Source organism: Actinia tenebrosa, unplaced genomic scaffold (genome assembly GCF_029948245.1).
Source record: "Actinia tenebrosa isolate PJP-AT-01 unplaced genomic scaffold, QUT_ActTen_1.0 PGA_scaffold13__45_contigs__length_12533684, whole genome shotgun sequence".
Classification (NCBI taxonomy): Eukaryota; Metazoa; Cnidaria; class Anthozoa; order Actiniaria; family Actiniidae; genus Actinia; species Actinia tenebrosa.
In genome coordinates, this window is record NW_028292573.1 from 714,569 (window position 1) to 737,062 (window position 22,494).

Here is a 22,494-nt window from a genome sequence, read left to right on the forward strand (position 1 = left end):
GTCACTGTCAACGGGTTGAGAAGACAAGGTTAACTTCCGTATGAGCCAAAACCATACGATCGGAATGTAAACTCGGCACAATCTTGTCTTCATTCCACAGTATTTCTTATCGTCATAAGCGTAAGTATGACTGGATAACTATAGTATTTAAAATGATTGATTGTTGTGATTTAAAGCCTAGGTATTTAACTACGCTAGTTGGAGATGAGAAGACAGCTGATGGCTTGTTTGTTCCTTCAACGAGAGATTCAAGTAAACCACATTAAATAGCATTATTTCCTAATTAAGTAGATATTTCTCGGAATTGGATATAAGAAATTCGCTAAAAATACGTTTATATGACAAAGTTGTGATAGCTCCGTTCTTTGAACTTATTTCCTGTGAGCTGTTACGAAGGACTGATCCATGTTACACTGCCGAAGTTGCTTCAGCCATTATTAATTATGCATGTAATTAGACTTGAGAATCAGTCAGTCGTTTCCTTCTAGATAGTTCTTTAAAAGTTGGATAAATCAGCCAGCTTTAATCTCAGCCGAAGTCACTGGACGTCGATTTGCGAATAACAATATCGAATAACAACCTTAGGTAGCACTGCTATACGCACAGGAATGCAATTAACTTTGAAATAATCTTAACTGACAAGACTGACACGGAACGGCTAACTTTGATTCTTCGTAATCAAATGTTTTTCCAACATCCAAGACTTGGCTTGCGTGCAACCGACAGCACAACAAACAATCATTGTATGTCATATGAGGCTACTACCGGCCAAAAAAAATGTTACATTAGCTCAATTACCTAGTACCTGATAGTCTTGACAGTCGTTGGTCTGTCCTAGAAGCCGTGCCGTGTACTTCAATGAAGATATCCCCCTTCAAGTGAATCATTACTATAAACCAGTAGTGATTGCAGAATAGTGAATGCAACAAAGAGTATCTTTGTATTTGGCCAAAGGCTGGTTCAAACTGCAGACTTTTTAAACACAGAAAGATCGAGTAGGGCTGACTTATAGATGTCCAAAGCACGATTTTGCCTGTTAATAACCTTGTCGTGCCATAAAACTATCTGTTCAGTAGGGAGCAGTCATTAATTACAGCGATGTCAGGTCAACTTTTGTTGCCCCCCCCCCCCCCCCCCCCACTTTGAGTAAGACGCAATTTACGTCCCCCCCGAAAAAACATATAATAAGTATAAAGAATAGTAATAATATAAAACTGATACCAAAAGTAGGTGGGACGGTATGAGTCAATGACTGCAGACAAACAGTTTGTACAGCAATCAATTCATAAATGCTGTCGTGTAACTTGAAACAATTTCTTCCAAAATAGATTTGTTTTCTGCGTTATTCACTTATGTTTTCTATGTAATCTTAATTTTAGACACATATACTATCATCAAAAGAGTCCCCCCTTTTCCCATGGATAAGACTATCCAATCACCCCCTCTATTTGCACCAGTACCCCCTGCCTGTACTTAATGACTGATCACTTAAATGAGTCTGTAGGATAACATTGTGAGATGGAGAAACGTCATACCGTATATTGTAATGACAGTAATAACCATACATTTTAAATTTCCTCAGTTCCGTCGATTGCAGCATGAAACATTGTCTTTCGCCTCTTATTATCGTGGTTATTATATCGTCCTTGGTTAACGTTTGTGGCGGTCAAGGTGGGTACTTAGCAGATTAATCATTTTAACTCGCCTTGGGGGGGGGGGGGGGGGCGTTTTTAGAAATACTATATACCTACATATACTCTTTTAATTATAGGAAAACATATTCTCTATGAGTTATATAGCCTTTAAGTCATCTCCGAATTTTTATTGATTCGCTGATTTTGCCTGTTTATCAACTTATAAATGTAAGTGCACTAGTGAATTGGAACCCTTCCCCCGCCCCCCCCCCCCCCCCCCCCCCCCCCCCCCCCCCCCCCCCCCCGCTCAAAACCCCGGGACAGGGCGGGGAATTTGATATTCACGTAGTTTCAAATCTGTCCCCGGCGACTGTTCACATTGTTGAAGCTGTTGCTGTTAAAATTGTTAAATTACACGTTAATTTAAATGTTGAATTACACATTAAATTTCCCGTATCCCTGTGCATTCGCAATGTTAAATACGTGTTGAATCCTCGGTTTATCCGCGTTAACTTCTCGCCTTGTTCCGGAGGTCAGGTGCAAAAGTTTCAATTGACTAGTGCATAATTGTTAAAACAGTCCAACTAAAGTCCTACTTGGCGTTCCTTCTAAAGATATGTCTTTGTTTCTGCAAAATAATAATAATAATAATAATGATGATGATGATGATGATGATGATGTTGATGATGATGATAATACCCTACTCAAAAATCAACTCCTAAATTTTAATTCGATCTTTGGGCTTTCACCTAGTTTGGAGCCTAGCTCTGTTGTGATTGTCTCACGCTGTGATACAACAGCGAAAGCTTTGTAGATAATAATAATGTCTTTATTCATATCTGTAAAAATACATACAATACATTAACATTACAATACGATTTAAAGGCTAATCTATGACTAAAATATAACGTATTTATAAAACTATTCTTAAAACGTTCGATATTTACACGAGGCAGAAGGCTAGTATTGTTTCTTAGATTAATAGAGCTCTTCTTAATCCTAGTTTAAAGTGCAAACAAAGGATGGTTAGAATTTAGTTTTATCTTATGAAACTTATTACAGTCAAATTTTTTGAGCAATTCAAAAAGATCTATCTTATAAGAAATATACTTACGTACTTTATAGCACAGTCTAGTTTAAAAAAATTACACTGGTTAATTCAGGTTTGGATGAACCATATATAGATAGACCATGTGTGATCTTAGGCAGTACGATGGCGTTCAATAAATGATCTGTCCATCAAGTATACTGTTATATGCACCGATAGCCCAGTTAATTGTCATCCACTTCAGTATTGTTGTTATGTGTTTTTAATTACAGTGCCAGATCCACCGACTGGGGTCAATGTTACCTCGAATGGCCCCCACAGTATAAAAGTACAATGGGATGCCATGTCGAATATTTCTGCATACCACGTGTATTACCAGAAAAAAGATGTCGGTGCATGGAGTACAAAGGTTGTTCCTGAAAACCAAACGTCGCTTTTGATAGACGGGCTAATGCCTTATAAAATATACTTGGTCAAGATCAAAGCAAATACTTCCAATGGGATGAGCAATTTTAGCGTTCAAGTTCAAGCCACGACAGACGAAGCTCGTAAGTCAATCTGTCACTGTATTCAATCTTTATAACATTATTAACCCAATGACATGAATATTATTCGATAATAAACGAACTTATTGTAATGAATCCGAACTTGACAGCGTTGGCTTTCAATGATGTATTTCTTATATTCAATATTTAACCATATAACAATATTACACTTAGCATATTCAGTAGATAGCTACAGTAAAGTAACTAGCACCTACCATATTCAGTAGATACCTACAGTAAAGTAACTAGCACCTACCATGTTCAGTAGAGATACCTACAGTAAAGTAACTAACATCTACCATCAGATGATACTATGTGAATGTTCCATTTGAATCTCATTACACTTTCAGCACCAAGTGCACTTCCAAAGATAACCGAAATCAGACCACTAGACTGTTGCAGTGTCTATCTTAAATGGAATCCTATACCTGCTGATAAAGAGAATGGCGTGTTGTTGGGATATCGAGTGTATTATTTAAGGAAAGCAGATATGAGTGACTATTTGAGCAAGCACAAGACACTGTTATTGAATGTTACTTTGACCAAGACAAATGTAACAGGTCTTCATCCATACACGGAGTACTTAGTAGGAGTGGCTGCGTACAACAGTAAAGGCGTTGACCAAACCCTTGCTACTATAGAAAACGTGAAAACGATTAGAACCCTAGAGGGAGGTACGACAGTCATTTTAAGAAAGCAATGCATAGACTACAATTACCCATTTAATTATAATGGTCAGCCTTTGTCTCTACACTAACTGAATCTCCTGGCTCTTCTTTCTTTTCTTTGTAATTGTCTAACAAAAACGTTTGAGAATACAATGTAAGTGGACTGATGGTGTCGTCCAAATTATTCTCGTCCAAGGATTAATTTCGCGTGAAATATTAACCAGAAGATCGACTAGATCACGTTACAGTGTTCCACTAATTAGTACTAAATAGCACTGATTTAAAGCACTCTTTTTTAATCCATCACTCTATTATATAATCCATTACGCCTATAGATTTAATATGTATAATTAGTCCTTCTATCGTTATGTCTATATTTAATTTTTCTTTTCTTATTTAAACTTATCATGCTTGCGTAATTCAGTCTTACGACTGCGTGGCAAATTTCTTGAGAAACGATTTATCTATATATTTGATTATACAATAAGAATAACACTATTTAGTCAAGAATTAATCATGTTGCATGAATATAGTGTTTGTAATCTATTGCTGTTCCAGATCCAGATTATAAGTTTCCGACTTTTAATTAGAATACAAATTAATGTTTTAATGCTTTGCGCTACTTTTTTCAGTGTCCTCGATTAATACAGTATGCTCATTCTATGGGATGATCTAGGATTTTGAGTATGGGGTCAAAAAGTCAAAAAATGCACCTTTTTAGCACCTCTTCACGTTATACTTTCTTTGAGTACTAATTGCATTTCTTATCAAAAGTCTACTTTGCCATATTCTATCGTATCTTGTTACTCCCGATTCTTTGTAACCGGTTTTACAATAATGAGCCTCGATGTTATATTTACAGCCCCAAGTGCTGCAAGTGGACTTACAGCAAAGTTCATCTCTTCTTCTGATCTTGAGATTCAATGGGAGTTAATACCCAACGAAAAAGCTAATGGCGTCCTACTTGGTTATCGCTATGTCGTGTATGATAATCAGTTCCAAATAGTAATGAACGGGACAGTATCAAACAGTACTAACAGCACGCAGATTAAGGACATGAAAAGATGCGCAGATTACACTGTTTACTTGAGGGCATGGACAGCCGCAGGGATTGGCAAGAATGCAGTATTTAATATTACTAACATTTGTGGTGAGTTATTATGAATTTAACAATTATACCGTTAGGTAGGAAAGTCTGTTGTATACTTCCCATTGCAGTAAAGACGTTATTTGTTTGTGATCCTTAGCTCCACCCAAGATCATTAACCACAAGCAAATCGTCATTGTAACCCCAAATAAAGCTGCTGTACTGCACTGTAACTACACTGGATTCCCTGCTCCTTCAGTCACTTGGATGATAAACGATCGTACGACTACCATACAACCAGGACATAAATTTCGTGATATTCTGAGTGGACCTCCTCATGAAAGATATATAGTACCACATCTTAATGGTTCCCTCACTTTTAGTCACGTTCTTTACCACGACAGTGGCTTATATACTTGCTTCTTGAATAACAGTTTGGGTTCAGCGGAGGCCAATACCACGATGACTGTTAGTAAAGGTAATATATCTTGCTTTTTGATAGCTAGCTAAGGTAGATATTGCTAGTAAGTACACATATCTATCTGTGGGTATCAATTATTACATAGGTCTTGCCGAGAATTTACGCTATAGTGAATGCGGAGAAGAAACTACAAACCCCATAGAGACCAGATAATATAGTCAGGGACTAGATAATATTTGTGAATCTTAACCTGTTTGTGCATAGCTATATTAGTTTCTCAGTCATAATGTTTTTTCTTTTTTAACCGACAGATACGATAAGCGTTGTTTTTGTGCTTAATCTTACAAACGAACATTTCAATGATAAGCTACTGGAGCAAGACTCTTCTATATTCAAGAACCTCAGTTCAACTATCAAAGATGAGGTCAGTACTGTATTGTTGGTTTTTTTACAAGTTACTGCTGGCTTGATATAAAGGTGTAACATCCACATTAATGATAGACAGGGTGATAAAGGTAGACGAGAAAAAATAATCTACTCAGTTATATGCTGCTGATATTTGGAAGATTAGCCATCATCACTCAGTTATCGTAGATTGATAAGTTTTACACCGTAGTGAAAATAGGAACTGATTTTTCGGACGTTAGTCCTTCGTCGGAGTCAATAGAAAGTAAGAGTGAGAGAGATGTTTATATAGTAGGGGAGAGAGAAAACAAACCAATAAGAAAAAAGCAAGCCATAAAACAAAGGAAAACAAAAGGATCGAAAGCAACAATAGGTGAGAAATAACTTAATTATGAGCGAAGCGTTCGTTCATCCCGTGGGGATTAACGGTGCCAAGTGAATGAATTAAGCGCATTTCTTTTGTTTTACGATGATTGTTGCTGCCGTGGGTTAAACACAGACCAAAAACAATAGCATTAAGCTCAGAGTGATTAGCAGAGGTAAAGTGCCGAGCAACTGGTTTAGATAAATCTTTCTTGCGAATGTCGTAAAGGTGGTCTCTAAAACGATCACCTAATCGGCGGCAAGTGTAGCAACGTTTGCGAGAGCAGCGAAAAGTACCGGGTCCTTTATTAGAAGGAAGTACACCTTTAACTAAGAAAGAGCGTAAATTACGATCCCTTTTGAACGAAAAAAGAGGGCGTTCTTTGAAAATGTTGGACGTGGTGGGATCAGAGTTGAGTAAATTGAAGTTACGATTAATGACAGGTTTGATAGAGTTGTTAATAGGATGGTAAGTGATAGTGAATGGAATGCGGTTAAGGTTAGAATTGCTTGATTTAGGGGTGAGAGCAGTGTTACGATCTATGGAAGAAGCTATAAGCATAGCACGGTCGATGATGGTAATAGGGTAACCACGATTAAGAAAAAAGGAACGCATTTCTTGACATTTATGAGAAAAATCAGTGTCGTCACTCAGAGACGGCGCAAACGTAAGAATTGCGAAAAAGTAATAGAATTGAGAGTGTGTTTAGGGTGTGAGGAGGAATAAAGTAAATATGAATGAGAGTCTGTGGGCTTATAATGAATAGTGGTATTAAGATGATTAGCAGAAATACTCACAGAAATGTCAAGAAATGTGACAGAAGTTTCACTAATGTCCCAAGTGAATTCAAGAGCTGGGTGAAAAGAATTGACATAGAGAATAAAAGAATCTAGGTCTTGTTTTGAACAAGTAGTAGCACCAATACAATCATCAATGTAGTATTAATGCCTGGATAGAGATCAAAAATCTGTTGCTCGATGTAGCAAACAAATAAATTAGCATAGATAGGTCCCATTTTGGTGCCCATAGCTACACCGTTGATCTGTCGAAAAAAGCGGTCGCCAAAGGAAAAACAATTAAGGGTGAGAACAAGTTCATCTAAACGCAATAAAGTAGGAGTGCTAGGTTCTAAAACGGTGCGTCGATCAAAAAAATGTTTGAGAGCATTGAGACCTTCATCATTAGGAATGACGGTATATAAAGATTTAACATCCATGGGAAATAAAAACTTGGATTGAGAATTTTGAAAATGAAAGTCATTAAAGATCCTGAGGGCGTGATTAGTGTCTTTAATGTAGGTGGGTAGAGTCTGAACGATAGGTGACATAAGAGAGTCAAGAAAGCTAGAAATAAGTTCGGTGGGACAACTACAAGCTGATACAATAGGACGGCCAGGATTATTAGGTTTGTGCCGAATTTTAGGTAAAAAGTAAACATAAGAGGTGCGGGGAGTGTTATCAATCTACGATAACTGTTTCATTAGAAACACCGACGCAGTCCACGCTAGTGTTTACTAGCCATCATCTACATCATCACTCAGTGTTTCTTGTTTCTTTTTAGGTGTTACGTTTGTATAGTAATACAGCAAAGGCAAGGATACAAGATGTTATTATCCAAAATTTTAGGTATTAAAATTTACTTAGAGTACATTTGACATTATTGGACTGACTGAGTCCATGCAAAGGCATTACTCGTTTAACGTGGTTGGATTTTTATAGAGTTTTTTTGATTGTTTGAATCATGAACGTTATACTTTTAAAGCATAAAATATATAGTAATCAAATTCGATTTGGCCTTCCGTCCACACTAAAACGCTCGTTTTCATCGAAAACGCTCTCGAAAGTGGAGACATTTGAAAACGGAGATCTATCGTTTTAGTGTGGACAGTCGAAAACGGAGCCTTTCGAAAACGCTGACGTCACTCGCTTCCCCTGAGCTCTGATCCAGTCTTCTCGTCCATATGAAATCAAACATGGCGAATATAAACAAACTTGTGCTTTGGCTACTGGCGAATTTAATCGCGTGTTTGGAGCTTAACCTGGCTTTATTTAACCTTAAGAAGGGATGCTGCTCTAAGGACATTAGTCCTTTCAAGTTCTTCTCATATCGTAAAACTCGGGCAAAAACGCCTTATCAAAGGCCAAGAAGATTTTGGACTCGACCAGTTCGAACGAGCGCCTGGTGGGACAATTTTGTTTCTGAAATTGTGGTCCCAGAAGAGTGGAAAGAGAACTTTAGAATGTCTCGGTCTTCCTTAATAAAGCTATTTCAAACGTGTTGTCGATTTGTTTGAAAACCGCGCCGGCGGGAAATGCCACAAAGATCGCAGACACGCCTCTTTCAAGCATGCGCTGATTGATGCGCTACGTCACAACGAGTCGTGTATGCGTTTTCAAGCGTTTTAGTGTGGATGGTCAAAAACGCTATGAAAACGCTAGTGTGGACGCGAAGCAATTGATGCCTTTTCGGTAAGACAAAAACGGAGCCTTTCGAAAACGCATTAGTGTGGGCGGGGCCTAAGAGGCGGTTGAATATTAATGACGTAATTGTTGGTATCTTCAGAGCCAAGTATGGGACGGCCGTTAATGGAATAAATACAAATCGTTGTTTTTGAAAACCCTTCAACTTTCTTACAATTTAACAGCAAAGGAACACAAAGCAAAATAAGTAAACAAGTATAAAGTTCATTTCATTCAGCTAGTCGAGGAAGAAACCTATAAGAATCCAACCATTTTAGGTGTCAAACAGCATGGTAACGGTCGGTAGGGATGGTTACTACTTATCCAAAGAAGATGTTCAGACACGGCACATCCGTACCTTGAATACGGCATCTAGAAGACAATGTGTGCTGCTACCCTAATGTATTCTACTGAATGATAGTGTATTGTGACTCATTCAATATTGTTCAATCATTTATAAAGGAAAGGAAGTGTCATGGCAACGTTGATGGTTATAGCTACCATTCGTTCAGGCGCTGAACGTGAAGACGCAGAAAATGAAATCTTGTATACAATGATAATAGAGACAAAAGATGGTTATCTTGGTCAGATTCCCGTAGGCGAGATTATTGTTCAAGGTATATATGATAGCTGATGTCTTATAGATACAACGATACATGGTATGCAACAAACAGTGACCGAATGCATGTTGTTTGTCTGCAGGTGCTCCACCTCCACCTAATGTCCAGATAGTTTCCAAGCAGCCTAAATACGCCGTCTTATCGTTGGTTCGTCCAACATTCTTCAAGCAATACGAGATTGTTTCTTATAGCATCCGATACAAAAAACACGGTAAAAGCGATGATGCCTACAAAACTGTGGAAACCGTGAAAGATAAGGATGGTACAATGAAAGGTGTAGTAACAGGACTGGACCCTGGTCAGTTTTATTTCGTACAGGTGGCGTCACACCGTACTGTTTCAATGAATGCGGAAGGGAGTATCAAGTACAAGACACTAGAAGTGGATACTCCAGGTCAGATGCTATCGACTTTTAGTGAGAGAAAGTGAAGTTCATACATATAATGAATATTGCTAATTATTACTAACTTCTCTTTTTGTATACAGATATCATGATGAAACAAGTGATGCTCACCATCGTTCTCCCGGTAGGATTAGCAATAATCATTGCTGTTGTCATACTATTCTGTATTAGACCGTATGTCAGAAGCGAAGTTCAGGCTGATGGTCATCCTCCACATATGGTTAGTAAGGCATATTTAGTACATATCAGTCAAAGTCAATCCCATAACTATATCAATACTTGAACTTTCAGATACCTACCCGACAGTTTGTGCCGCGTGAAGAAAACTTATACGACATTGGAAGACTTTTGGAAGAATTCCCTTGCAGATGGAAGGAAATTCCCCGAGAAGATGTAACCGTAGGAAAAGAGCTTGGAGCAGGTGCTTTTGGAACTGTTGTTAGAGCAGAACTGAAACGAGATGGTAAAAATATACCATGTGCTGTGAAGATGCTAAAAAGTACGTGCAAATGTTAAGTAATGCTTTATTGTTGCCTATGAGGTCTATTTACTGGTTTCTACAGAAATAGCATAACTAGGAAAGTTTAACTGGGAAATACGCCACTCGTATTTTCATACGAAGTACATCCAGGACCTCAATTTCTTACTAGTGAAGATATCAATGACGTCTTTTCAAATGTTTTCAACAAGTTTTTGTTTCTGAATGTGTCTATATATAATAAAAAGAAAATTATACTTTGGCATGAAGATATGAAATTTGTCTTCTTGGGTTGACAAAATATTTCACTCGTTCGCTGCGCTCATGATCACTCATCACGTGTGATATGCTATATGTATCTTCGACTTGACAATCATTAACCGGCCTCGAAGATGCTATTTTTATAGCTTTTGCGAACGCCAAGGGCAAAACGTGGGTTCACAAGCAACCCTAAATAAACCTGCCTCAAATGGATTCGACACAGTCCACATCACCAAGGTGTATTTTCCTTTCCCAGACGAGTTTGATACGGTTCGATGATTGGACTGTTAAGATATACACAGAAAATAAGCAATATATGTAACGTGTTTTTTTCGTTTGGTGCGAAGGGTTTGCCACAGAGAGAGAACATCGGGATTTATTCAACGAACTAAGTATAATGAGTCAAATTGGTAACCACACAAACTTAGTCAGCCTGCTAGGAGCTTGTACTGTCAATGGTAAGAAAAACACTACATCAATGAACGTGTAATTATTATTTTATTATTATAAAATATTTGAGATTTAAATATACAGCCCTACGTGCCACACAGGCATAGAGGATAATAATGATTTGAGATATCGCGCTGATTGGCTGACTAACGTGTTTATATCAGAAGACGGACACACATTCGCGCAAAGTCGTTCAAATAAACAGAGAAACAAACATACCAGCTTTTTCCGTGCTCCGTTCAGTAACACCTCGTGTTCTTAAGCTTGCTTCTATCGTGATCTACAGCCCCCAACGTGTTTACATCATAGACAATAATATATTATTTCCCTTGACAATGAGAGGCCCTTAGTGCGCTCACACCTATGCACAGTTGTGATTGTGTTTTCCAAATGAATCGTTTCAGGTCCATTGTGGGTCATTGTTAAGCTTGCTGAGGGTGGGTGTCTTCTTGAATATCTTCACAAACATCGCAAACCTGAATACTCAGATCATGCTTACATGAATGTCAATCCAAGCACAAGCACCGATGACGCTGAGAAGCTCGATAAACTACAAAAGCTAAAATTTGCACATGGAATCGCTAGAGGAATGAAACATCTTGAGAAAATGAAGGTAAATTACAATAACATACTAACCACCTCTACTGATCATACTGTGTATACATTGATACTCAGCACCATTAAGGCATGGATCTTTTGAGGAAATGATGGAAAATCAGTTATTTATTCATATCTTTGACAGTTTATAATGAATCTTTCCCAATTTTGGCTCGTAGTAGTAATTCTTCAAGGCAAGCAATTACCACATATGTGTTACCATGGAAACCATGTCACGTGACCACAAGGCCGCCATCTTGGATTTTTTAAACAAGCCTTTTGAAGTCCTATTGAAACTGCTTCAAAAGTCCTGAAAATCCATATTCCTTTTTATATTTGCATAGCCTATATGGATCTAATTGGATATCTTGGAAATTATATTAAGTTTAATTTTTAGAATATTTTTTAAATTTTTTGGAAAAAATAGAAAATATTCTAAAAATTAAACTTAAAATATTTTCCAAGATATCCAATTAGATCCATATAGGCATTATAAATATAAAAAGGAATATGGATTTTCAGGACTTTTGAAGTAGTTTCAATAGGACTTCAAAAGGCTTGTTTAAAAATCCAAGATGGCGATCTGGTTGTCACGTGACTTAGTTTCCATGGTAACCAAGGCTCTAAGGTTCCTTCTTTTCACAAAAGACATTAACTTGCCAAGTTTGGGTAAGATTCGTAGAAAACTGGCTATGATATAGCTAAACAGTTTTTCATCTGAGAGCCATGCCTTAATGATGCTGAGTAAGACAGATGATTTTCAACACTATTTCAGTGTGTACATCGAGATTTGGCTGCAAGAAACGTGCTACTTGGAAAAACCTTGATTCCCATGGTATCGGACTTTGGACTATCACGTGACATCTATGAAAGTGAACTGTATGAAGATGTGAAGGGGGTAAATATAGATTCGTTAACTAGTACTCAAGACAGATAATCTATAGTAGAATAGTTGCATTTATTTCAAATGCCATTCCAGAGCATTGTTTCTCAGGCAAGCTTCAAAGACTGACATTCAATTGTTTGGTTCAGGGTAAAAGACCAGTTAGATGGATGGCACCTGAATCTATTGAAGACTATACTTGTACATCAAAGAGCGATGTGTAAGTAGTAATACTGCTATTGTGAACAATACACAAAATCAAGGCCACTAACATTGTCTTTCTTCTTGTGCCTGTTTAGGTGGTCATATGGCGTCACTCTATGGGAGATCGAAACAGCAGGTTTTTACTCTCGACGTTTACACGGTTACGGTACTGTTTTAACATATACTAATATTATATTTTTACTTGTGACATCATGCAGGTACTGTACCTTACGCTGGTGTGGATAGTGGTATGGACATCCTGAACGAAATCAAAAAAGGCTACCGACTTGAACAGCCGAATGATTGTGACGATGATGTGTAAGTTTGTAATTTGCAAACCTAGTGATGAATACTAGTGATGTCTGGGTCTTGAATGAAGCAACAATGGTATTCATCAATCTATTTGTCTTCACTAGGTTGGATTATTTTATGGTAATAACAAAGAGGAAGATAAGTTTGGGTTGTTTTTAATATCTACAGGTATGCACTTATGTTAGACACGTGGAGGGCAAATCCCCTTGACAGACCATCGTTCTTTGAATTAGACGAAAGAGTTGAACAAATGCTGGCTGGAATTTCGGTAAGTTACTTTGGCTCACTCATAATTAATACTAATCGATGGTCACTGGCTGATTAGACTGCGAGCAGTCCCTGTCTTTTAATTCCTCGGTCACTTTTTAGTGTTAACTAGACTAATATCCCTTGGCAAGGGGTGGGATTAATCCCACGAAAATAAACAGGTGATTTGTTGAAGGATGCTTTGATGTTCATTAATACTACTGATTATGTTACAGGAGTATCTTGAAATACAAAATGATGAAGAAGAAGACGACGATATGAGAGCTTACGATGTAGTGCACATAAGTGAACCAGAACTAGCAAATGGTCATGTTGCACAGGATGATGATGATCCTAGTCATGATCACAATGCCAATGAACAAGTGAGATATACAGATATTCACGGAGCTACTGCGTCAGACGTTCCCGGCATACATGAAGATACGTCACGTGACCAGGTGGATGACGAAACTTCAATCCAAACAAAGTGTTAATGGGCCAAAGTACTTTGCATAGTGTGAGGTCTGTGTCACTTGATCAAACTCAACAACTCTCCAGTAGGTGAATATTTACTGGACACATTCTTAAATGCTTTTAGGCATTACGATATTTTCAACGTAAGCAAACGTGTTTTAACACGTGTAATCCTAATATTGTGTAATACTTGCAATACGTAATAGAGGCCCATTTTATAAATAAATGTGTTTATCGACTTAATGAAACAGTGATCAAGCCCAAAATATTCAATCGAGGTTGCAAGGTTGACCAATATTTTTAAGCTACTTTCTAGGTCTTGATTGCTTAGTGTTTGATCGTCAGGAAAGCGATGTGAAGATGGCTTAAAGTGAACAGATAGCCTCCTACGCGTGTTAAGTTGACACCTCACATGAACCATAAAATGTGACGACCACTCTTTTTTTCTTTTGGGTTAAAACTTTTAAGGCTAGTATAACAGATCAAGTGTGTCTAGTTGAAAGGGTGCTTACCATTTATCACGGGGAAAAACTAATTAATTATGTTCTAGTTTGAAAAGATTAATAAGATATTTTCTTTAATTAAGTTTGGTTGTGTTCTTTAAAAAAATGGTGTCATTCCGTTTCCTGTCAAAACTTTCCGGTTCTCCCGCTAGACGCGTGTCGTACCATTTTTCGCGAGAAATTAAATTTTCCCGCTCTTACCATTAGCAAACGAATGGTTTAAATGGTAATCACCCTAAGTGCTGCCTGGATGACAGCCATTTATTACTTCTTATTGATTATACTCGTATTACTGACTAGGAAATGAGAAGTTGTAGTAAATGCATGAATGGGATAGGATACCACCACTGTATGTGGTTGGTCACGTAACCAATATTTTTATGCCCTTCAAATCTATTTTAGTACAAATTTGATACATTGTCGATTCGATGGCTTAGCAGCTATTATTTTTACCACCAAAACACAATAAATGTAATTTATATATTCGTATTAAAATTGTGTCCATCCGAGTTTCTCTTCGCAAGGTTGACTTGTTTAAAATGCAGTTCACCTTTAATTCCCATGTGCATGTCAAAAAGCGCTTCTGACTTCCTGCTTAAATAAGCCCAAGTCACTCTTCACGGCTACTCTTGCTCAGAGGTCTACCTTATGTTCATACATGAGTGATTAGTGAATAACATAATCAGTAGATCTTCCCTGTCTCCCATCAGAACCAACCATAGTAGAATCCAGGATGGGTGTTTGTAAGCAACGTAAGTAATATTACAAAAATGTGTTATAAAACCACATGATTTTTATTTGAACTAATAAAATAGATTTGGAATAGCATTCTTAGCATTTGATGACTAGAATGATTATACTTTAGAAGGTTTAATGAGTTCCCACTCTACAGCTTTACTGAGTGCATTCTCAGCAGTCTTGTGAATCTGCTCCATCTCAGGTGTTGTTTCTTTGGATAAAACCATCAGAATCTCAAGCACTTCACTTTCAACAAGCTACGAAAAATAACAATATATTCGAGAAAATTTTTCAGATTAGTTCTACATGCATTGATGTCATATGAGAGCTTTCTTACAAAAAGGCTTTACAGGTGTGCAATATAGAGCCATGTGATGATGCATTATTAAGAAATGTATTATTGGTGTAGGAGTGAGCACTGTTGGCGTAGGAGGGAGCACTGTTGGTGCAGGAGTGAGCAATGTTGGTGTAGAAGTGCGCACTGTAGTGTAGGAGTGAGCACTGTTGGTGTAGGAGTGAGCACTGTTGGTGCAGGAGTGAGCACTGTTGGTGTAGGAGTGAGCACTGTTGGTGTCGGAGTGAGCACTGTTAGTGTAGGAGTGAGCACTGTTGGTGCAGGAGTGAGCACTGTTGGTGTAGGAGTGAGTACTGTTGGTGTAGGACTGAGCACTGTTGTTGTAGGAGTGAGCACTGTTGGTGCAGGAGTGAGCACTGTTGGTGTAGGAGTGAGTACGTTTGGTGTAGGAGTGAGCACTGTTGGTGTAGGAGTGAGTACTGTTAGTGTAGGAGTGAGCACTTTTGGTGTAGGAGTGAGCACTGTTGGCGTAGGAGTGAGCACTGTTGGTGTAGGACTGAGCACTGTTGTTGTAGGACTGAGCACTGTTGGTGCAGGAGTGAGCACTGTTGGTGTAGGAGTGAGTACTGTTAGTGTAGGAGTGAGCACTTTTGGTGTAGGAGTGAGCACTGTTGGCGTAGGAGTGAGCACTGTTGGTGTAGGAGTGAGCACTGTTGGTGTAGGAGGGAGTACTGTTCGTGTAGAAGGGAGAATATTGCTCTTTATTTACCTTTGTAGCGATTTCTTTGTTAGCAGCCATCATGTTATTCACAATGTAAACTCCTCTAAATTTTAATTCCGTTTTGTCTGACAAAAGAAGTTCCTTTACAATATCAAGCCATGGATTGACCTGAAAAACATGTGGGAAATAACAATGATAGCGGTTGGCACAGAGAAATAAATAGTTCAAAATCACCTTACATTTTTTTAAAGTTGTTGCTTTTTACCTTTACTACTTGACGACAGACTTTCTCACTTGCAGTCAACATTGCTAATGCACCACTAGCAGCCCTAGAACACCCGACCAGAAAGTAAAACATAAGAGCATTCAAGATTTCTCCCCTCCTCAAAGTACTGACCTTTTCAGAGCAACATCTTCTTCTCCACTATAACAAGTCATTAGTTTAACTCTTTCTGTTGGAGAGTCTTCATTCTCATACATTTTAGATACCTGTAAATAACATAAATGATGGGATAATTTAGTATTATAAAACCAAAGCTATGAATCTTCTAGACTGCGAGTGGTCCCACTTTCCCCTCCAGATTCAGTAAAAACGAGTTTACAGTGTTTTGGGATTCCTGTGGATGCGCACCGCGATTGGACAAGGGAGAGGAAAAGACCGGAAAAAAGGGGCAGTAATTAATTTCTTACGGTGTTGTCTGCAGCCCCTACTTTTCCTCACCCTTCCCCCCGCTTACTCAGCTCCAATCTATGCGTGTCAACAGGAATCCCAAAACATTTGCCCTTAATGAGTTTAGAGGGAAAAGTGGGACCACTCACAGACTATGGACCTCTTGGACCTTTTTTATGTGGCTGCCAAGTACGTGAAACCCATTTTATTATGCATGGGTAATCCCTGGGTAAACAGTGCAGACATGACATACTGTACCTCCTCACACAGAATCATATTACACATGCATGGGTAATCCCCGGGTAGACAGTGCAGACACGACATACTGTACCTCTTCACACAGAATCATATTACACATGCATGGGTAATCCCTGGGTAGACAGTGCAGGCATGACATACTGTACCTCTTCACACAGAATCATATTACACATGCATGGGTAATCCCTGGGTAGACAGTGCAGGCATGACATACTGTACCTCTTCACACAGAATCATATTACACATGCATGGGTAATCCCTGGGTAGACAGTGCAGACATGACATACTGTACCTCTTCACACAGAATCATATTACACATGCATGGGTAATCCCCGGGTAGACAGTGCAGACACGACATACTGTACCTCTTCACAAAGAATCATATTACACATGCATGGGTAATCCCTGGGTAGACAGTGCAGGCACGACATACTGTACCTCTTCACACAGAATCATATTACACATGCATGGGTAATCCCTGGGTAGACAGTGCAGACACGACATACTGTACCTCCTCACACAGAATCATATTACACATGCATGGGTAATCCCTGGGTAGACAGTGCAGGCATGACATACTGTACCTCTTCACACAGAATCATATTACACATGCATGGGTAATCCCTGGGTAGACAGTGCAGGCATGACATACTGTACCTCTTCACACAGAATCATATTACACATGCATGGGTAATCCCTGGGTAGACAGTGCAGACACGGCATACTGTACCTCTTCACACAGAATCATATTACACATGCATTCTGTTGCAGCTCTCTTTAACATTTCATCTTCATCAAACATTAACATCTCAATATCTGGTATTCCTTTTTGCTTTATGATTTGTTTTCTGTATAAGAGAAATGGATATGTTCAGCTAATAGAATAACTGCTTCATTCCTTTGTCATAAATAATTACTTACCGTACATCATCATTTAGCTGTGCCAGGTTGGTAAGAGCCAATAAGGCTTCAAACTGTGCCAAACCCTGGAAAACAAAACAAAAACGTATTGGGCAACGAACTGAGCAAAAGCAAAACATGAATGACAATCTATATAATTAATAGATAGTCTTACTCTCTTAGAAGGATGAAGCATCTTAATCAGAGGACGGATCAAACCAAAACTCTATAAACAAATAAAAACAAGATACTTAGATACTGGTAGAATGAGCTTCACTGTTTTAACATCGGCAAGTGAAGCTGCACTGTTTTCACATCGACATGTTTTCTTCAAGACAGATTTCAGTATCTTCAATGTATCATCTAATGAAGACTTTGCAAAGGATGCATATAACAGTCACTCTCAATAATATAAATAAATAAAATGCACTAACTTTGTGACCTGGAAAAGCGAACTCAGGGTTCAATGAAATGGCTATCTTAGCTAAAGCCTGAACTGCTTGGTCCATCCCCTTTTCTGTGTTCTTTTCAGCCAATGAAAGAAGAGCCTAATAAAAGCAAGACAAAATCAAAACCAACATTTTCGTAAAATGTATTAAAACAAGAGAATCAAGTATTTACCTTAACTCCTCCCTGCTGAACAGTAATCCCACGATGTTCCTCATGTGTTACGATACCACAAAATACTCTACAACAAGCAAGAATATCAGTTGTCATCAGATAGGTCTGCCGGAGCACCTGCTGTTGTTTGTAAGAGGTTGTCTAGTACCTTGCAATCATTTCACGGCTTGCTAGACTCTCTGTGTTGCAAAGCTGGACCAGTGAAGAGACAATTCCTTCCTGAAATAAAAAAAAGCACCGTTATGTTATAACATTTAGTGTGCTGCTGTCCATCAAGTGAACAAACCTACCTTAACAAGTATGTCAATGCGCCTTTTAACATATTCTTCACCATCCTGTTTGAAAACACCACAATGATTTAATGAATACTAAAAAAACGTCATTAAATGAACATAATAAGGTCAAGCCACTAATACCTTTTCCGCCAGCTTTGGCATTTTGACTTTTGCAAATTCACCCAGTTTTTTCATCTCGTCAGGGATTTCAGGCTTGTCAAAGGTGTTGGTGAGGTTAACAAGAGTTTGACAAACTCCATACAATAGAGAACTGTCTTCACACTACAAGACATCAAACACCTATCATTTAATTGATCATACACTTGTTCCTCCCTTATTTCCTTCATTCGTCTGTCCATCCCTTACTTCCATCATTATATTCATTTGCATGAAGCAAACATTATATATCTAACCTTGGTGAGGTCAATCAAAGCATGTAAGGCTGTATTGTCATTAATAAACTCTTCCTGCAAAAAGAACTCTGCTGTAAGAAACACACTAGTAGTTAACCAATTATGACAGTGTGATGGGACAGTGGGATGGTACAGTGGGATTGGACAGTGTTATGGGACAGTGGGCTGGGACAGTGGGATGGGACAGTGTGATGGGACAGTGGGATGGGACAGTGAGATGGGACAGTGTGATGGGACTGTGGGATGGGACAGTGGGATGGGACAGTGAGATGGGACAGTGTGATGGGACAGTGGGATAGGACAGTGGGATCGGACAGTGTGATAGGACAGTGTGATGGGACAGTGGGATGGGGCAGTGGGATGGGACAGTGGGCTGGGACAGGGGGATGGGACATTGTGATGGGACAGTGGGATGGGACAGTGGGATGGGACAGTGGGATGGGACAGTGGGATGGTATAGTGGGATGGGACAGTGTGATGGGACAGTGGGATAGGACAGTGTGATGGGACAGTGTGATGAGACAGTGGGATAGGACAGTGGGATGGGAAAATTAACAGTAAGTAACAGAATATAATCCACCTTTACTTCAGCATCCATGGAAAGAAACGATAAACCCTCAGCAGCCCACTTACGAAGTTCCATCTCATTTTTAGATTTGGTCAAAAATCTGATCAATACAAATAGTTACATTTTCTTAGATGGCAGAAGAGCAATTGTCACAACCAAAACTGTCTTGCTACATATACAGAGCTTACCCTTGAACTGATTTGTAAAGTTTTAATGTAGCCCCTTCAGCAAAGGTTTGATCTTCTGCTGATCCACCTCCTGTAGTACCTAGCTTACACAATCCCTAACACATATTGAACATCATTACATCATTGATTATACACAATAACAGTCAACCATCACTTGCCCTTAGCACAAGGGAATAAGAAGAGAAATTAAAAACTACTATAAAAAGTTTGCCTTTATATTTTGATGTTTTGGATGTTAGTCCTTTGCCAGTGAGTAAATACTTCATGTACCCGTACACTGTAAAATTACTCTGAAGAAGAAATAATGTATCCTAAAAGTCAGAATATAGTGACAAACTTATTTACACTGTGTTCAAGTTTCCCTCTAATTCAATTGTTGTATTCAACACACCAACACAGTCCCAACAACTAGTAACCACTAGTCATTCTTATTCACTTGTTGTATTCAACACACCAACACAGTCCCAACTAGTAACCACTAGCCATCCTTATTCACTTGTTGTATTCAACACACCAACACAGTCCCAACTAGTAACTATTAACCATTCTTATTCACTTGTTGTATTCAACACACCAATAATGCTGTCCCAAATAGTAACCACTAGTCATTCTTATTCACTTGTTGTATTCAACACACCAACACAGTCCCAACTAGTAACCACTAGTCATTCTTATTCACTTATTGTATTCAACACACCAACACAGTCCCAACTAGTAACCACTAGTCATTCTTATTCACTTGTTGTATTCAACACACCAACACAGTCCCAACTAGTAACCACTAGTCATTCTTATTCACTTGTTGTATTCAAAGCACCAATGCTGTCCCAAATAGTAATCGTTAGTCATTATCAGCTTACCACAAGAGCTCGTACACGCACTCGATCATTCTTCAAGTGGTACAAATGTTTGAGGGACGCCAAACCCTTGATTTTTAAAAACACAGTATATCTATTAGCAATCACTTCAATATATAAGTAGCAGCAATATCAAACGAAATATTCTTTTGTTCTTTAAATGGAAAACGTTTTCATTATGACCAGCCAATTGCAACATACCGTATTTACTTGTTTGAGCGCTGCAGCGCTTATTACACCTTTTGGTTTTCATATGCAGTGTTAATTTGGGGGCGGAGTTTATTTGAGAGTGGCACTTATGTTTAAAAAATGCTATTACCATATACATGATGTGTAACCAATGATTTTTAAAAAGTGAATATGAACATTTAAAAAACAAAAAATACCATGGCATGGTTTTCATGATATGGAACTTAGCAACTTGCTGGATAGTACAGCAACAATACACTAAGTCTTACTAACAACAATGATTTACATACTGCTTCTCCTAGTGTTGAGCACAGGGTCTTGTCTGATGTTGCTAAGGCCAGAGTTTCAGCAGCCACAATCTGATAACACAACATAAACATAAAAATACAATACATGTACAAAAGATCATGCTCCATTTTCAGGGGGCACACAATATGATTGATTATGAGGGACCATTCCTTTGTTATTTATTGGCTTTAAGTGAATTCAAGTCCTTACTTGTTTACACTATACTAATATACCAGGTCTGATTAAAAATGACTTGTATTTTAATATCAAGTGGTGATAGGGTTAGGGTTAATGTTGGTATTTAAGTCAACTGATGCCTGTGTACCTGTATTTCCAAGCCTTCTTTGGTACTCAGAGCAACGATAAGGTTTGTTATCTCATCTGATTTCAGTAAAGAAGAGGCACTTTCTTGACATCCCTAAACAACCAAACAAAGACAATATCCTGATATACATGTGCTGCATATGATGAAGTAAACCATCTAGTAAATAAATATGAACAAATGTTCACAAGAGGTCAAGGTGATGAAGAATGGTGTGAAGGATACAAGCTACATGTAACAAGAAAGTATTTGACTTACTTGAATCAAAGCACAGAGAGCTGTGCAACCTTCAATATGACTCTGGACATTTGTTTGCTTCATGAACTTCCTACATACAACAGTTAACACCCAGATATCAGCTGATAAAGACTAAAATAATTACACAGCTTTAAATAAACGGCTTACTGTATGATCTTACATTATTACTGCTTCCACATCACTAGTAAATGAACCTCTATTCTTATCATCATGTCTAAAGAAGGAAAGAAAAACAATTCATAATAAAGAACATCAGTCTAGAAACTGTTTTCAGAAAGCTGTGACATACAAGAATAGTTAAATATAACAACTGTTATCACTTTATAACCCAATGGCTGCATTGATTAAAAATATGCATAATTGTAATATGCAGTTGACACTGCAATAAATACTACTTCAGACATCTAGGTAAGTAATAACTGGCTTATTCATTACAGGTCACTTATCTGTCATTGGACAATATTGTACTAACCCTACTGAGTCCCAGGTAGAGGCTAACAAGACTGATCTGTCATTGGACAATATCGTACTAACCCTACTGAGTCCCAGCTAGAGGCTAACAAGACTGATCTGTCATTGGACAATATTGTACTAACCCTAATGAGTCCCAGGTAGAGGCTAACAAGACTCATGATCTGTCATTGGACAATATTGTACTAATCCTAATGAGTCCCAGGTAGAGGCTAACAAGACTGATCTGTCATTGGACAATATTGTACTAACCCTAATGAGTCCCAGGTAGAGGCTAACAAGACTCATGATCTGTCATTGGACAATATTGTACTAACCCTAATGAGTCCCAGCTAGAGGCTAACAAGACTGATCTGTCATTGGACAATATTGTACTAACCCTAATGAGTCCCAGGTAGAG

The 22,494-nt window shown here is 38.3% G+C and overlaps 2 protein-coding genes across 3 annotated transcripts in view; one reads left to right on the forward strand and one right to left on the reverse strand.

The window, feature by feature from the left end:
- On the forward strand, positions 1–14,887 carry LOC116295364 (uncharacterized). Of its 2 annotated transcripts, XM_089029210.1 has the most exons (20): positions 1–120; positions 1,583–1,671; positions 2,955–3,230; positions 3,578–3,901; positions 4,758–5,045; positions 5,143–5,460; positions 5,715–5,827; positions 7,733–7,797; positions 9,094–9,248; positions 9,334–9,645; positions 9,738–9,874; positions 9,946–10,153; positions 10,741–10,851; positions 11,248–11,456; positions 12,216–12,338; positions 12,473–12,543; positions 12,623–12,663; positions 12,746–12,845; positions 13,008–13,107; positions 13,322–14,887. In XM_089029210.1, exons 2-20 carry the CDS (start codon positions 1,599–1,601, stop codon positions 13,577–13,579), a joined length of 3,282 nt encoding a protein of 1,093 aa, XP_088885336.1. In that variant the 5' UTR covers positions 1–120; positions 1,583–1,598; the 3' UTR covers positions 13,580–14,887. The 2 variants fall into 2 exon arrangements, with proteins under 2 accessions (XP_088885336.1, XP_088885337.1); XM_089029211.1 differs by lacking the exon at positions 3,578–3,901.
- LOC148911541 (protein unc-45 homolog B-like) overlaps positions 14,838–22,494 on the reverse strand; it is a 13,532-nt gene continuing 5,875 nt past the window's right edge. Inside the window, exons 14-33 of the mRNA XM_089029212.1 lie at positions 21,784–21,837; positions 21,624–21,693; positions 21,369–21,461; positions 21,046–21,114; positions 20,570–20,635; positions 19,710–19,804; positions 19,534–19,621; positions 18,954–19,007; positions 18,682–18,822; positions 18,556–18,600; positions 18,414–18,484; positions 18,266–18,332; positions 18,079–18,192; positions 17,820–17,870; positions 17,666–17,730; positions 17,475–17,592; positions 16,214–16,305; positions 16,082–16,145; positions 15,865–15,984; positions 14,838–15,057 (exon numbers count right to left, since the gene is read on the reverse strand). Of these exons, the coding sequence (XP_088885338.1) occupies positions 14,917–15,057; positions 15,865–15,984; positions 16,082–16,145; positions 16,214–16,305; positions 17,475–17,592; positions 17,666–17,730; positions 17,820–17,870; positions 18,079–18,192; positions 18,266–18,332; positions 18,414–18,484; positions 18,556–18,600; positions 18,682–18,822; positions 18,954–19,007; positions 19,534–19,621; positions 19,710–19,804; positions 20,570–20,635; positions 21,046–21,114; positions 21,369–21,461; positions 21,624–21,693; positions 21,784–21,837 (1,678 nt within the window). The 3' untranslated portion in view covers positions 14,838–14,916. The remainder of the gene's footprint in view (positions 15,058–15,864; positions 15,985–16,081; positions 16,146–16,213; positions 16,306–17,474; positions 17,593–17,665; positions 17,731–17,819; positions 17,871–18,078; positions 18,193–18,265; positions 18,333–18,413; positions 18,485–18,555; positions 18,601–18,681; positions 18,823–18,953; positions 19,008–19,533; positions 19,622–19,709; positions 19,805–20,569; positions 20,636–21,045; positions 21,115–21,368; positions 21,462–21,623; positions 21,694–21,783; positions 21,838–22,494) is intronic.